At 38.8% G+C, this 14,870-nt stretch overlaps 1 protein-coding gene across 1 annotated transcript; it reads left to right on the top strand.

The window, feature by feature from the left end:
* The first annotated feature begins 1,710 nt into the window (after nucleotides 1–1,710).
* On the top strand, nucleotides 1,711–13,260 carry LOC136852771 (uncharacterized). The gene is made up of 3 exons (XM_067127668.1): nucleotides 1,711–1,810; nucleotides 11,994–12,416; nucleotides 12,596–13,260. Exons 1-3 carry the CDS (start codon nucleotides 1,711–1,713, stop codon nucleotides 13,258–13,260), a joined length of 1,188 nt encoding a protein of 395 aa, XP_066983769.1.
* The last annotated feature ends 1,610 nt before the right edge of the window (nucleotides 13,261–14,870 follow it).

The following is a 14,870-nucleotide window of genomic DNA, read 5'->3' as shown; positions in this document are numbered from 1 at the left end:
GGTGGTTTTGGAGTTAAGGCCTCCCTAGTGGAGGTAGCTAGGCAACAGAGTGGCATTGGGGAAGGACATCCCCAGAGGAGATCTCGTCTCAACAGGAACTGCACTCCAAGGCGGTGAGGTTGTGTGCCCCAAGGGGTGGTTACCTGAAGTTCAACTGTGGGAGTGGTCTTGGTTTGCCCCTCTATCCATTTCATCGTCGACCTGGTCTTTTTGTCAACAGTGGCACTGGCTGGCACTGGGCCTGGTCAATCAGGCTAATATCTGAGCCAGTGTCTACCGTAGCCGGCAGGTTCACTAGTAAGCTAGAGTCACCCAGGGGTGCCACTGAGACAAACTGAGTCCAGACCCGCTCAGGGTGAGACATATCTGGCGGCACAGCCGTGGAGGTCATGGCACTAATCAGGTTGACATGCTTGCTAGAGGAGATATGCTTTGGGCAACCAGGATATCCAGCAGTATAGTGCCCAGGAGTTCCACAGTCTTGGCAGGGTCCTTTTGAATGGGCTGATTTCCCTATGGTGACTGTCGGTTGAGAAGACTGAGTAGACGTGGAGGGAGAGGAGTTTTGGTGGTTGGTAGTAGCCTTCCTACTTTTGCCCAACTTGTAGCGGCAATCAGCTTCAGCGTGCCCAAACTTCTTACAGATGGTGCAATTAGGCTTGCTAGGTAGTCCGTTCTTTAGGCGAGTTGAGCCTGAGAGGTACCAGGGTGGCACTACGTGGCGGTGAGATGTGCTGTGGGACTGGTTGTACATTTCCCATGAATCAGCCATACGGCAGGCTTCCATAAGTGTGGTGGGCTGCTTATCACTGAGATACACAGCAAGGGGCCCAGGCACACATTGGAAAAGATCCTCCAGCATAGTCTGATCGAACAAGTCTTCAAAGGTATTGCATGACAAGGAGTCGAACCAGAGGGTACCAGACTGGGTCTTGTGACAGGCCCATTCCGTCCAGGACCAGCCGACTTCCTTGGCAAGACCTCAGAACCGTTGTCTCCATTTCTCTGAGGTTAAAAACTCTTGTAGGCTTTTGTAATAGCCATACGGACTTCAAGTATGTCGCCTCTTTGACTCTTCTCCAGTTAGCGGAGGGCTGCCTTAGCTTTTCCTTCCATGTGCTTAGCAAGCACTAAGGCCCTCTCTGTCTCAGTGGTGTTGTAATTTTCAAGGAGCGTTTTTCACTCCTCCGACCATGCTTCCGGCTCTTCCTCAGTCCACTTGGGGACTAGGGAATTAATGCTTGAGATCAGAGCATTGGGTGCAGCAGGTGTGGGGTTGGAGGCTTGTTGGATCGCCATAGCTTCAGCACTTTCCTTTCGGGCCTTCTCCAGCTCGAGCTCTTTGTCTTTGAGAGCTAGTTTGCTTTCCATGAGGGCTAATTCTCTTGCTGTCTTAGCCTCTTTGTACTTCCTCTGATCTTCTCTTTCTTCTTGTTCCACCTGGAGTATCTCATCCAGCTGTTCTTTCACCCACTGGGTGAGTTCCCATCCTGTGTAACCTGTGTCCTTGCCCATGTTCATGAGGGCTTGGCGCTGTTCTAAAGACATGGTTATAATCTATGAGGAAGGCTAGGGGAAATGGTCAGTGATGATGGGGAAGTGCCCCGTAATTGGGTGGCACTTTAGTGGGGTGGCACCTTTTCAATAAGGTGCACTGTGGTAGAGTGTGCCGTGTGAAGGTCACACTGATGGAGCGATCCTGAAGGAATAATGATCCTCAAGGGTGGCTATGCTTATAAAGTGAAAGTGATCCTGAAGGAGCAAAGGTCCTCATGGGCGGATACACTGTCGTTGGCACTGTGTATCTCAGGTACAGGTGCAGTGGCTTATATGTTAGTACTTCATCTTGGTGGCACTGGGGTGCCGGTGTGTCCCGGGGAACAGCACTAAGAGGCAGTGCAACCAAACTGCACTGAAGGAAATGGCACTCTGCCTGCGGCAAAATCTGAGTAAGGAGCAAGAGGGAAAGTGGAAAGGTAAGCACTTCAGTAACTTAAGTCGTTGGCAGTGCCTTAGATTAGTGGCATACTGTGGAAGGGAAAACCCTTGGCCTTGCACTCGTGGGTGGCTAGTTCTAAGAACTAGTGACTGCTCCCTGACATGAGGAAAGGAAGCCTTCATCCTGACATGAGGAAAAAAGGTTGGGGTTTGCACTCAATATGCGATTTGGTGCTTACGGTATACGCAAGTCTTGGGTAATGGAAACCCACTTGTGCACGACAGTCGATAACTGTTATTAAATGGTTGCACGTACACTCTTGTGAAATGCACGAGGGTTTACTCCTCGGGCTGAAGCACTTAATGTGAAAATAGATATGGAAGACAATTCAGGGGACAGGGGCGCGTATGTAAATTCGCGCACTGTGTGAATGAGTAAAAGGAAGAACTGATGGGGGATCTTCAAACATCAAAGGTTGGTGTAAAAATGAAAAGAAAAAAAAATATTGTACTTGGCTTTATGAATTAGTGGGTTTATTTTCCAATACTCATTTATTTATTTTAGTATTCCCTTTGTTGTGAATATTAGAGTTCTCTCTCTCTCTGAGAGTGTATTTGGAATGGGACGTATTCGTTGCATTATTTAATGTACTCTATTTCTTATGATAAATTACGTTATGCAAATTTACGCTAAATTAGCTTTTTTTATTGTATTGTTGGTATTTACATAAGTTAATGGCTAGATCCCGCTTTGACAAGTTATATGGTGCAAAGGGTTTTCAAATTATTATCAAGATTATCAAGAAACTTCATTAGGTTTTACTTTAGGGGGCGAAAAGAAATGGAATCTCGTTCAGCAAGTGAATGATAAGTAGTGGAACTGGGTACGCATGAGAGAGAAACAGCTGATGCTACTGGTTGTCGTCAATTGAGTGATATAACAACGATGATTTACAATTTAAGAAAAAGGACACAACTTTTCTGACTGAATTGTGGATGCTGATGCGCAAAATTGAATTATTTAACTTAAAACATCAGTAATGCCTTTACTTTACTTAATACATGAGATGTGAATTTGAACTGGATATGACAGTCTTTGAACTGTAGGGGTGGGGCGAGGGAAGGCGCATGCACCGAGCTGGTACACCACCGAATTGCCAGAGGTCGTTATGCATATTTTAACAACACGAATTTTCGAATTACACTTCACAACACAGAAATTGTACACTTTGTCTGACGTAACTGTTTTCTAACAACAATATTGGCTAACTGTTCCCGGCTAACACATGCAATAAATCCCTGACAACGCACTTCCTAATTCCTAACGATAAGTCTTCTGGCAACAGAGCACAGCTGCTATTATTATGACACAAAATTTCGCGGGCAGTTATTCTGCATCGCTAAGTTAAGAACTTGTTTGCCCTCTCTCCTTTATGTTATATGTATATTCTAACAAAGAGATTTGCAGCTAATCACTTTTTTTAAACACTTTTCCTATCTGTTCCTAACGTAGCCTTAATTTTACAACAATTATAATAATAACCCTTACTTGTTACCCTTGGCTCGGTTTAGTCTTATTTTGCCTTTGTGATTATTGGGATTAAATTATTTATGATTGTTTAACATTACCCGGTTCATTTCCTTCCTATAGTAGTCTAGTGATAGCGAAGCTAATTCTCGTTACTAGTTGACTAGGATCCTGGCGAGATTCACCAATGTTACATTCTGGGGCCGGATGGAAGAATGGGATTTTTATTCTAATTAACTGCCTTGAAAGACAGCACAAAGCACTCAGAATGTGAGCAATAAATGGAATGAATAAACCGACTTTCCTTGATATCACATCTAAGTAAAAAGAGAATTGGAGGTCACCATGGGGAAAAATTTAACCATTTATGTAATTTAAACCGAATTTATTTACAAATGAAGCAATCAGGAAATTAATGTGGAAGGGTGATTGAGCAGCAAGCAAGCACATACAAAATGTGCAATAAAATTAGACAATGCATAGCAAATTGCTGAATCTGAAAAGGCTACAGCCCTGAAATAGTTTAACACGCAAACGAACGTGAAGGTTGCTACTGGTTAAACGATTTTTGTTGGTAAGCATCTTGGTTCATCCAGGGGGTGGGTGGGGGGGACTGTCCAGTGCCCCAACTGCTAATCAGAAGATCCGATCAATTAAATTTAATTAGCACAGATAACACTATGGAGGGGAAACACTAATTATTATTGAATTAATTTACTTTGAGATTAGGCTAGTCATGAGGGCAAGAGCTATTAGGTTTGATCTGGAGGAAGGCGGTCTTTGTTTAGGTCCTGGTCTTTAGGAGAATGAAATTTGGAAATTCGGGAAAAAATGGAGAGAAATTCACGAGAAGAAAAACAGAAACTGGCGTGGTTGCATTCAAGACGCATCTGATTGGATCTGTGCAGGGAGCTCGCTTGCACGAGATGAATTTCGGCCACAGGAGTTCACAATGCCAGCGTACAAAGGAAGAAAGGACAGCTCCAACTGAATGCATTCGTGTTCCCTCTTGGAGGTTCTGGGTGCGTCTGAGGCCTGTGTGGGCGTGAAGCATCTCATATTTTTATCTATTTATTTATTTATTTTTTTGGCGTTGGGCACAAGACATCGGTCGACCTGAAATGCAATTTCCACCAGTACAAAGTTCGAAGGGAAATAGACCTTATGGCTAAGACCCTTAAAGGTTAGAAGAGGAGCCCACTTACATCCCTGATTCGCCCTTTTGTACTTAATGGCTATCTGACCCCCAAAAAACATCCGATGGTGGGGCTAAGAGGTCGGTATTGTTTCCCCCCAAATCAGGTGATCTGGGGGGATAGGCCTACATCAGTTCACCTCCCTTTCATGGCGTCTCCTACAGCCGCTGTTAAATATGATTTTCTATCTAACGGGCTAAAGGGACGAATGGAATATGTATATATATATATATATATATATATATATATATATATATATATATATATATATATATATATATATATATATATATATATTCTGGTTTTGCCTTTGTTTCTGTAGTTGGTAACCATCGAAATCTAATAGCATGGTTTTTTCCTGGTATACATCCATGGTGCCTAAGGCATCTTTCAGACCGATAGAGAGAGAGAGAGAGAGAGAGAGAGAGAGAGAGAGAGAGAGAGAGAGAGAGAGAGAGAGAGAGAGAGAGAGTATGATAAAAATGATCATCAACACTTTTTTTTTAGAAATAAAGCATAGGGAAATCATACTTTGATAAGGTTCCTTTTGGCTGTTACACACAAATGCAAGTGTTCCCTGAGCACAGAGATGCCGTCAATGCACCTCATTCCCGTGGGGGGCTAGTGCCGTCAGTGCATTTCATGCGGTGTACTGTAGGCATTACTAAAGGTTCTTTGCAGCGTATCTTCGGCCCCTAGCTACAACCTCTTTCATTATTTTTACTGTTCCTCAATTCATATTATCTTTCTTCCATCTCGTTATCCACCCCTCTTAACAAATATTTCTTAGTGCAACTGCAGGGTTTTCCTCCTGTTACACTTTTCAAACTTTTTTACTGTCAATTTCCTTGGAAATGACGTCATATTCTTTTTTGTTTTTGTTCTGAGCGCGAGGGATGAATGGTTACTTTCATTTCCTTTTATTTATCTCCTCGCTGACAACAACTAGGATTGTGCCGAGTCTTACAGACTTCATTCAGTTTTTGCGGTTCGTCATTGCACTGCGCTTATCTTTTCAGCCGTTGCTGCACCTTATTTATCGAACTTCTGTCTAATACTTAAAGCGAGAGAGAGAGAGAGATCATAAACGGAGGGATCCTTACTGGAGAGTGTCTGAACTACCGACCTCCGATTTTCTTTCTGAAAGAGAGGAAAAGACATACACATATATATGGAGAGAGAGAGAGAGAGAGAGAGAGAGAGAGATGCGGCCTTATGCTTAACGCCCTTTACGTAACCTAAAAACCTATGAATTCCTGTGTGAGAGGAAAAGATTTGAGAGGTTAAATGGCGATAAACCACAACCGAAAAAGAGGCTGTCATTTGCATGGCAGAAGTAAGTCTAGACCTTCTGCTCTAGTAATAAACAACAGCATATTATTTGCATAGCAATAATATCACCAGTAAGAGCCCACCCGCCCGTTCCGCATTTTTGTTAAGGCTAAAGCCACTTCATTTCTGGCTTGAGTCAGTCACAGATTAACCGCAAAAATCTATGGTATTATTTGCCACCTATGTATGTATGATACTGTCTAGCCAACAGTCATGACACTCGTGGAGACCTGAAACCATGGCACATCAGGCAAGATAAAGCTAGGCTTCCTCAACACACCATCAGTCATGTCATTCACGTTCTCATGCCCCCGGAGGAAACGAACAACACCAGACTCGTCCTTAGCCTGAAGTGAACGAACACCGTCGAGGAGGCTGCCACAGCGAGGGAATTGTCGCCAGAGGAAACAGTAACAACGACGGCAGAGGAAACAGACCCCAGGTATATCTCATCTGGCCATCAAAAGTAGTCTGCTAAAATTATACTGCGTGATTCACGACAGAAGAGAATTTTTTTTTTTTTTTTTATAAACTACCTTTAGATAATTCTCTTTGAAAACTACACTTTCAAGCAACACCAGCAAAGGAAGTTGCTTGATTCATGTGAGTGTCGTTGATGTCGAAAAAGTTTAAGCGACTGCACCAAGCGATTACCTTTTTTTTTTTTTTTTTTTTGCTCATTCACTATAAGATACCTTATTACACTGCTCAGGTATAAATCAACAAACAAATTTTATATCTGCTTTGTGTTTTATCTTTTCATATAAAAAAAAGGATCGGCTCTCATTGGCATACCATGGTTCATGTACGTATACCAATAAAGAAAATACTAGTTATGTAAGCTTGCTCAATCTATATATATATATATATATATATATATATATATATATATATATATATATATATATATATATTATATATATATGTGTGTGTGTGTGTGTGTGTGTGTGTGTATGTATATATATATATATATATATATATATATATATATATATATATATATATATATATATATATATATAGTATATATATATATATATATACTTTAATACAAAAACAATTGTTCTGTTTATTAGTACAATTACTAACAGGACCTCATTCATCAAACTGGATGATATCTAGAGGAGATATTTATTAAAAAAAGTTACAAGTTTCTAGGGCAAACAGTCCTCATTATCAAGTATCCATAGAAAGATTGTAACTTTTTTTGAGTAAATATCTCCACTAGATACCATCCAGTTTGAATCCAGTTTGAATATATATATATATATATATATATATATATATATATATATATATATATATATATATATATATATATATATATATATATATATATATATATATATATATATATATATATACCCATATTTGCCCTGGAAAAACTGAATGACAGCCTATCATTTACCTTGGAAAGGTAGTAACACATGGTGTGGTTTTGATTAACATGTTTATTTAAAGTAATGAATTAAAGACGGTTGCTGGCCCCATGGATTAGTCCACAGAATATTTATTTATTTATTTATTGCTCAGCCCAACACATCAAACACTAATATTCACGTTAACTGCATGTTCTACATCTATCCATAAATATAAAGTGGCTTTATATATATATATATATATATATATATATATATATATATATATATATATATATATATATATATATATATATATATATATATATATATATATATATATATATATATATATATATATATATATATATATATATATATATATATATTATATTATATATATATATATATATATATATATATATATATATATATATATATATATATATATATATATATATATATATATTCAACAGGCAAAGGAGGTTTCTCGAAACCCAGCAATACAATGAAGACAGGGGAAGCACACCAACAGGTCAAGAAAGTCATATTTATTCAGCTGCACCGTTTCGAAGCCAACCACCATTCATCATTTTCAAGCTACAAGTAATAATACCTAATTAGTACAATAAAATTAAGTGACAAATATTAAAATACACAATATAAGTTACATTAAAACAAACACAGTTAAAAATATGAATAAGGACCAACAGCTGAGTGTGGAGGCAGAAGAAGGACTGACCAAAAACGTAAACAGTTCACGAGAGATAAAGAGCCTCTAATCATACACTTTTAGCAATGTGTTTATTAAAAAATTGGTCCCCTCACTGAACACCAATGCCACGTCCACACCTCTTTATCTCTCGTGAACTGTTTCCGTTTTTGGTCAGTCCTTCTTCTGCCTCCACACTCAGCGGCTGGTCCTTATCCATATTTTTAACTGAGTTTATTTTAATGTAACTTATATTGAGTACTTTAATATTTATCACTTGATTTTATTGTACTAATTAGGTATTATTACTTGAAGCTTGAAAATAATTCCTGCTGGTTGGCTTCGAAATATTGCAGCTGAATAAATATGACTTTCTTGACCTGTTGGTGTGCTTTCCCTGTCTTCATTGTATATATACATACATATACATATATATCATATATATATACACATATCGGTAAATCATTTATGTAAGTTGAGCCAAACGATGGCCACGTGCCAAATTTTGCCAGGATCGGTCAAACAGTCCGGATTTCTATAGTGCACAAACATACAAACATTCACTTTTATAGATAAGATTATGTCTGTCCTTGTATGTCTGTTACGGGTGTGCGGGTTTGAAACCAACCCTGCTTTGTAAGTTGGGTCAAATGATGGTGGCCACCTGCCAAACATAAAAAGTATTCACTTATATATATACAGTATATATATACATATATATATATATATATATATATATATATATATATATATATATATATATATATATATATATATATATATATATATATATCACACACATTACCACAGGTGAAAAATAAGAAACGGGTGTAGGTCCTGACCGGTTTCGACTTTATTTCCAAGCCATTGACGAAGGACTGATACAGAGTGTGAGAAGTCACAAATATATATACTACAAGAACAGTACTGACGAACATACACAACCGTTAGAGGTTCCATATCCCCACTCAGGCCGGTGTCGAGGTAGGAGTGGCCTTTAAAACTCATTTGGCTAAAAATCACAATAGACTCTCAGGGGACATTGCTGATAAACAGACCATACCCCACCTCAGATCCACACCTGACAGGTGTCATGGAGGCGGAGTTTGGAAACTCATTAACATTACTACCCTCGTACTGTGTTTACAAATATGATAATCCTATTTCATATATCTCTACTGCCTACCTTAAAGTTTAAACAATTTACAAATTTCTTTTGATATTAAAGGATCAAGTTTATACATCCCTTGACTGATATTCATATTATGGTTGTAACTTTCTTTTATGAAGCTAGATTCAATGATGTTCCTTTCCAGTGCATTATTAGAATATACAATCCTTTTGCCCCTTCCCAGTTGATAGCACGATTGTTCTCACTAACATGTACAAATATACCACTGTTCCCTTGTGCATATCTCACACATTTCTTATGTTGTTCAATTCTTTTTTCCAGTGCTTTCCCAGTTTGGCCAATATAAAAGTTGTCACAAGACTTACACGGAATTTTATATACACACCCTTTAATATTGTCTGGGAGTTCTTGATAAGTACATTTTTCATTGTTGTATTGTTCTTAAATGCGACATTAACACCAAAATTCTTAAGAAGATGAGGGATATCTTTCATACTATTATTATAAGGCAGAACAAGCAAATTTTTTGTGTTGTAAGGTTCTTTCTGGTTTTGATACATAGTCTTTTTTGCCGCTTCAAATGCACTGTTTAATACACTATCAGGATATTTCAATTTTTTGCCTGCATTCCTAATCTTATCTATTTCATCATCAGTATATTCAGGGCTACATACCCGCAATGCTCTTAAAAACATAGATGAAAACACTGACTTTTTAACCTTATATAAGGTTAAATAAAGTGCCTTCTATCAATGTAGTACAAAATTCATTCAACAAAAAAGTTAGAGATATTGCAACTAGAATTACCAATGAGGAGTTACGGAAAGTCATACTCAGCAAGATATTGGGCAAAACACCCAACCTTCCTTACTTCTACGGGATCCCTAAAGTACATAAAACTGGATGTCCCTTACGACCCATTGTAGCTACGTGTGGTGCCCCCAATCCTTGTTAGCTGAGTGGCTTGCCAAGCAACTTGCCCCTTTGGTAGGCACTATATCCTCCGCACATATCAGACACAGGGATGATTTCATTCAGAGATTAAGGGCGTTGGATGGCTTCTCGGGGAAAATGTATAGTCTGGATGTCACCTCTTTATTTACCAATGTCCCTCTTGGCTATGTGCTTGAAAAATTACGTGTTAAGTTTGATAATGACCCAAGTTTATGCCCACTCCCCACCGAAGTATTTCTTGACCTCATTAAACTGTGCGTAGAGTCCACTGTTTTCACTTTCAATGGTGATGCATATGAACAAAGATCTGGAGTAGCAATGGGATCGCCCCTCTCCCCCCTGTTTTGGCTAATATCTGCATGGAGTTCTTGGAGGAGACTATTCTGAGTTCTTGCCCGTCTCGGTTTAAACCTATATTTTGGGTTCGCTATGTTGACGATATTTTCATTCTTTTCCTCCATGATGACGATCTATTCAGTGAACTAGTAGAGTTTGTTAACAGACAGATACAACAAATCAAGTTCACTTCTGAACAGGAATCAGAGCACAGATTACCTTTTTGGATGTCCTAGTTTTCACAACCCAAACACAAAGAAGTTTGAATTCTCGGTTTACCGAAAGCCGACTAATGCAGAATTATATGTTCATTTTTATTCCTATCACAGCATACAGATAAAGAAAAATATCATTGTAAACATGGCTGCCAGGGCTCTTCAGGTTTGTGACCCACAATATTTAGATGATGAAATTGCACATATTCGAAATACTTTTAGCAAGTTGAGTTACCCTACCCATTTTATTGAGGATGCTTTGTCTAAGGCTAAGAAAAAGTTTTACAACCCTTCACTCAAGCAGATTGATCACAGCAAGAGATTCATAACGCTTCCATATCACGAAAAACTAAAACTAACAGCTCAGTTAATCAATAGTACAGGTAATGTTAAAGTAGCTTTCTCATTTGAAAACTCAATCAAATCCAAATTCAATAAAAATAATAGCCACAGAATTAATAGTGATAGTAACAAGAGAGACATAGGAGTATATTCTATAAAATGCAAGCTCTGTAATTTATTTTATTTTGGGAGACAGGTAGAGGGGAAGAACATCAGATTGCAAGAACATAAAAAGCGGTTAGGGACTTCGCTCAAAACAGCGCTATTGCTAAACATTGTTGGGAGAATAATCACGTCATGGATTGGGAGGGAGGCCATAGAAGGGTAGTGGAGGGGGCTTTGATAAATATTTGCAATACATTAGATGGCAATAAAGCCTTTACGCAGGAGGACCTACATACAGACAGGCTAGTCTGTCATTCCATAAAATTAAATTTCAGGCAGTTTCTCGAGGCCCCTGATACTGTGTCTTCCTCATCTCTCCCCGCACAGGTTGTCGAAGTGGCATTTGTCGCAGAAACAACAGGCACCGATGCTGAAAGTCGTTCTCCACCCACGAACCACCTAGTCACCAGTGATGAGCACCGTACGCTCGAACGACAGCCGTTAAGAAGATCACGACGGTTGGCCCACAGATACGGGGAAACTGCCATTACATAACTGCCTAGTCCACACTGAAAGAGAGTTCGATGTTTTCTTGGATCGACTATCACCAAAATTCTTTTAAACGTGTCTTTTAATAAGAAAAACTAGTATTTTGATTCAGTTGGCTGAAGAGGACCGTTGCGCAAACGGTCGAAAGCTCCTCGTTTTTATCCCCTTTTTGTATATTTTTGTGTCTTAAAATATACAATTTATCAATTATATTATTGTGGCTTTTTAATCATTATTTTCGATCACAATATAGTGATGCTCCACAGTTAATCTTAGCCACTAACTAAAACATGCAGCACACATTTTTAACATTGACAGTGATGAAGGTCTGAGGCGATATCGACAACTTGTGAAGAAGTGGACGCAGTTATTCAAGACTAAGAATCAAGTCAAGTTCTTAGACAGCTGTCTACAAGAACAAGTCATTCCAAAATCGTTTGGCCAGATTGGAGAAGTTCCTTTTTCAGGTGAACCCTTTCCTGAATACCAAAAATCGTTCCTAGCTCAGCGCATTCTTCGCGCTAAGTCAGAGGTCCAGACAGCATTCTTTCTACTACGCGAAGCCCAGCGGGAATTGAGAGGTGTTCTTCAATCAGCAACGTTTGAAGGTGCCATGCGCCGAGCAGGTGGGATTGCACACTTCAGGGGCACTCAACATTTTCATAACCTTCAGTTAAAACTTGACAGACTGTGCCAGTTCTCTTGTTGGGCAAAAGTAGGTGAGACTAATCAGGTCATTAACCTTTCATCTTTCCGATTGGATAGCACTCATTTAGAGGTACTAAATTTAGGTTTGAATTTTAATTTACGTCCTGGAAAAGATTTTCTCATTAAAAGCCTAGCCTCTATCAATAATTTTAAATATCATAACCCACAAGATAAACTTGATATTTTGAAGGGTCGATTCTTGCCTCCGAATTAAGTAAAAGCAATTTCTGTATTCCTTTGAGACACAGGAAAGCCTTGGAGGAGTTATCTAAGAATAATGATATCAAAGTAAAGAAGGCTGACAAGGGAGGCTCCATTGTTGTCATGGATAAAATTGACTATAATATTAAAGCATTAAGATTACTAAATGATAGTGATACTTATATAAGGTTAAATAAAGTGCCTTCTATCAATGTAGTACAAAATTCATTCAACAAAAAAGTTAGAGATATTGCAACTAGAATTACCAATGAGGAGTTACGGAAAGTCATACTCAGCAAGATATTTGGCAAAACACCCAACCTTCCTTACTTCTACGGGATCCCTAAAGTACATAAAACTGGATGTCCCTTACGACCCATTGTAGCTACGTGTGGTGCCCCCCAATCCTTGTTAGCTGAGTGGCTTGCCAAGCAACTTGCCCCTTTGGTAGGCACTATATCCTCCGCACATATCAGACACAGGGATGATTTCATTCAGAGATTAAGGGCGTTGGATGGCTTTTCGGGGAAAATGTATAGTCTGGATGTCACCTCTTTATTTACCAATGTCCCTCTTGGCTATGTGCTTGAAAAATTACGTGTTAAGTTTGACAATGACCCAAGTTTATGCCCTCCCCACCGAAGTATTTCTTGACCTCATTAAACTGTGCGTAGAGTCCACTGTTTTCACTTTCAATGGTGATGCATATGAACAAAGATCTGGAGTAGCAATGGGATCGCCCCTCTCCCCTGTTTTGGCTAATATCTGCATGGAGTTCTTGGAGGAGCTATTCTGAGTTCTTGCCCGTCTCGGTTTAAACCTATATTTTGGGTTCGCTATGTTGACGATATTTTCATTCTTTTCCTCCATGATGACGATCTATTCAGTGAACTAGTAGAGTTTGTTAACAGACAGATACAACAAATCAAGTTCACTTCTGAACAGGAATCAGAGCACAGATTACCTTTTTTGGATGTCCTAGTTTTTCACAACCCAAACACAAAGAAGTTTGAATTCTCGGTTTACCGAAAGCCGACTAATGCAGAATTATATGTTCATTTTTATTCCTATCACAGCATACAGATAAAGAAAAATATCATTGTAAACATGGCTGCCAGGGCTCTTCAGGTTTGTGACCCACAATATTTAGATGATGAAATTGCACATATTCGAAATACTTTTAGCAAGTTGAGTTACCCTACCCATTTTATTGAGGATACTTTGTCTAAGGCCAAGAAAAAGTTTTACAACCCTTCACTCAAGCAGACTGATCACAGCAAGAGATTCATAACGCTTCCATATCACGAAAAACTAACATCAACAGCTCAGTTAATCAATAGTACAGGTAATGTTAAAGTAGCTTTCTCATTTGAAAACTCAATCAAATCCAAATTCAATAAAAATAATAGCCACAGAATTAATAGTGATAGTAACAAGAGAGACATAGGAGTATATTCTATAAAATGCAAGCTCTGTAATTTATTTTATTTTGGGGAGACAGGTAGAGGGAAGAACATCAGATTGCAAGAACATAAAAAAGCGGTTAGGGACTTCGCTCAAAACAGCGCTATTGCTAAACATTGTTGGGAGAATAATCACGTCATGGATTGGGAGGGAGGCCATAGAAGGGTAGTGGAGGGGGCTTTGATAAATATTTGCGATACATTAGATGGCAATAAAGCCTTTACGCAGGAGGACCTACATATAGACAGGCTAGTCTGTCATTCCATAAAATTAAATTTCAGGCAGTTTCTCGAGGCCCCTGATACTGTGTCTTCCTCATCTCTCCCCGCACAGGTTGTCGAAGTGGCATTTGTCGCAGAAACAACAGGCACCGATGCTGAAAGTCGTTCTCCACCCACGAACCACCTAGTCACCAGTGATGAGCACCGTACGCTCGAACGACAGCCGTTAAGAAGATCACGACGGTTGGCCCACAGATACGGGGAAACTGCCATTACATAACTGCCTAGTCCACACTGAAAGAGAGTTCGATGTTTTCTTGGATCGACTATCACCAAAATTCTTTTAAACGTGTCTTTTTAATAAGAAAAACTAGTATTTTGATTCAGTTGGCTGAAGAGGACCGTTGCGCAAACGGTCGAAAGCTCCCTCGTTTTTATCCCCTTTTTGTATATTTTTGTGTCTTAAAATATACAATTTATCAATTATATTATTGTGGCTTTTTAATCATTACATACATATATATATATATATATATATATATATATATATATATATATATATATATATATGTATGTATG

Source organism: Macrobrachium rosenbergii, chromosome 26, assembly GCF_040412425.1.
Source record: "Macrobrachium rosenbergii isolate ZJJX-2024 chromosome 26, ASM4041242v1, whole genome shotgun sequence".
In the NCBI taxonomy this organism is placed as follows: Eukaryota; Metazoa; Arthropoda; class Malacostraca; order Decapoda; family Palaemonidae; genus Macrobrachium; species Macrobrachium rosenbergii.
Note: the sequence above shows the minus strand (reverse complement) of the source record. Positions and strands in the feature narration are given on the sequence as shown.

Excerpts from the sequence above, each read along its gene's own strand:
- LOC136852771 (XM_067127668.1), top strand. The coding sequence starts at position 1,711 with ATGATCCTCAAGGGTGGCTATGCTTATAAAGTGAAAGTGATCCTGAAG. Across the intron at positions 1,811-11,993 it reads GTTGGCACTGTGTATCTCAG|CACACATTTTTAACATTGAC; the intron begins GTACAGGTGCAG and ends TAAAACATGCAG. Across the intron at positions 12,417-12,595 it reads CTCTTGTTGGGCAAAAGTAG|GGTCGATTCTTGCCTCCGAA; the intron begins GTGAGACTAATC and ends GATATTTTGAAG.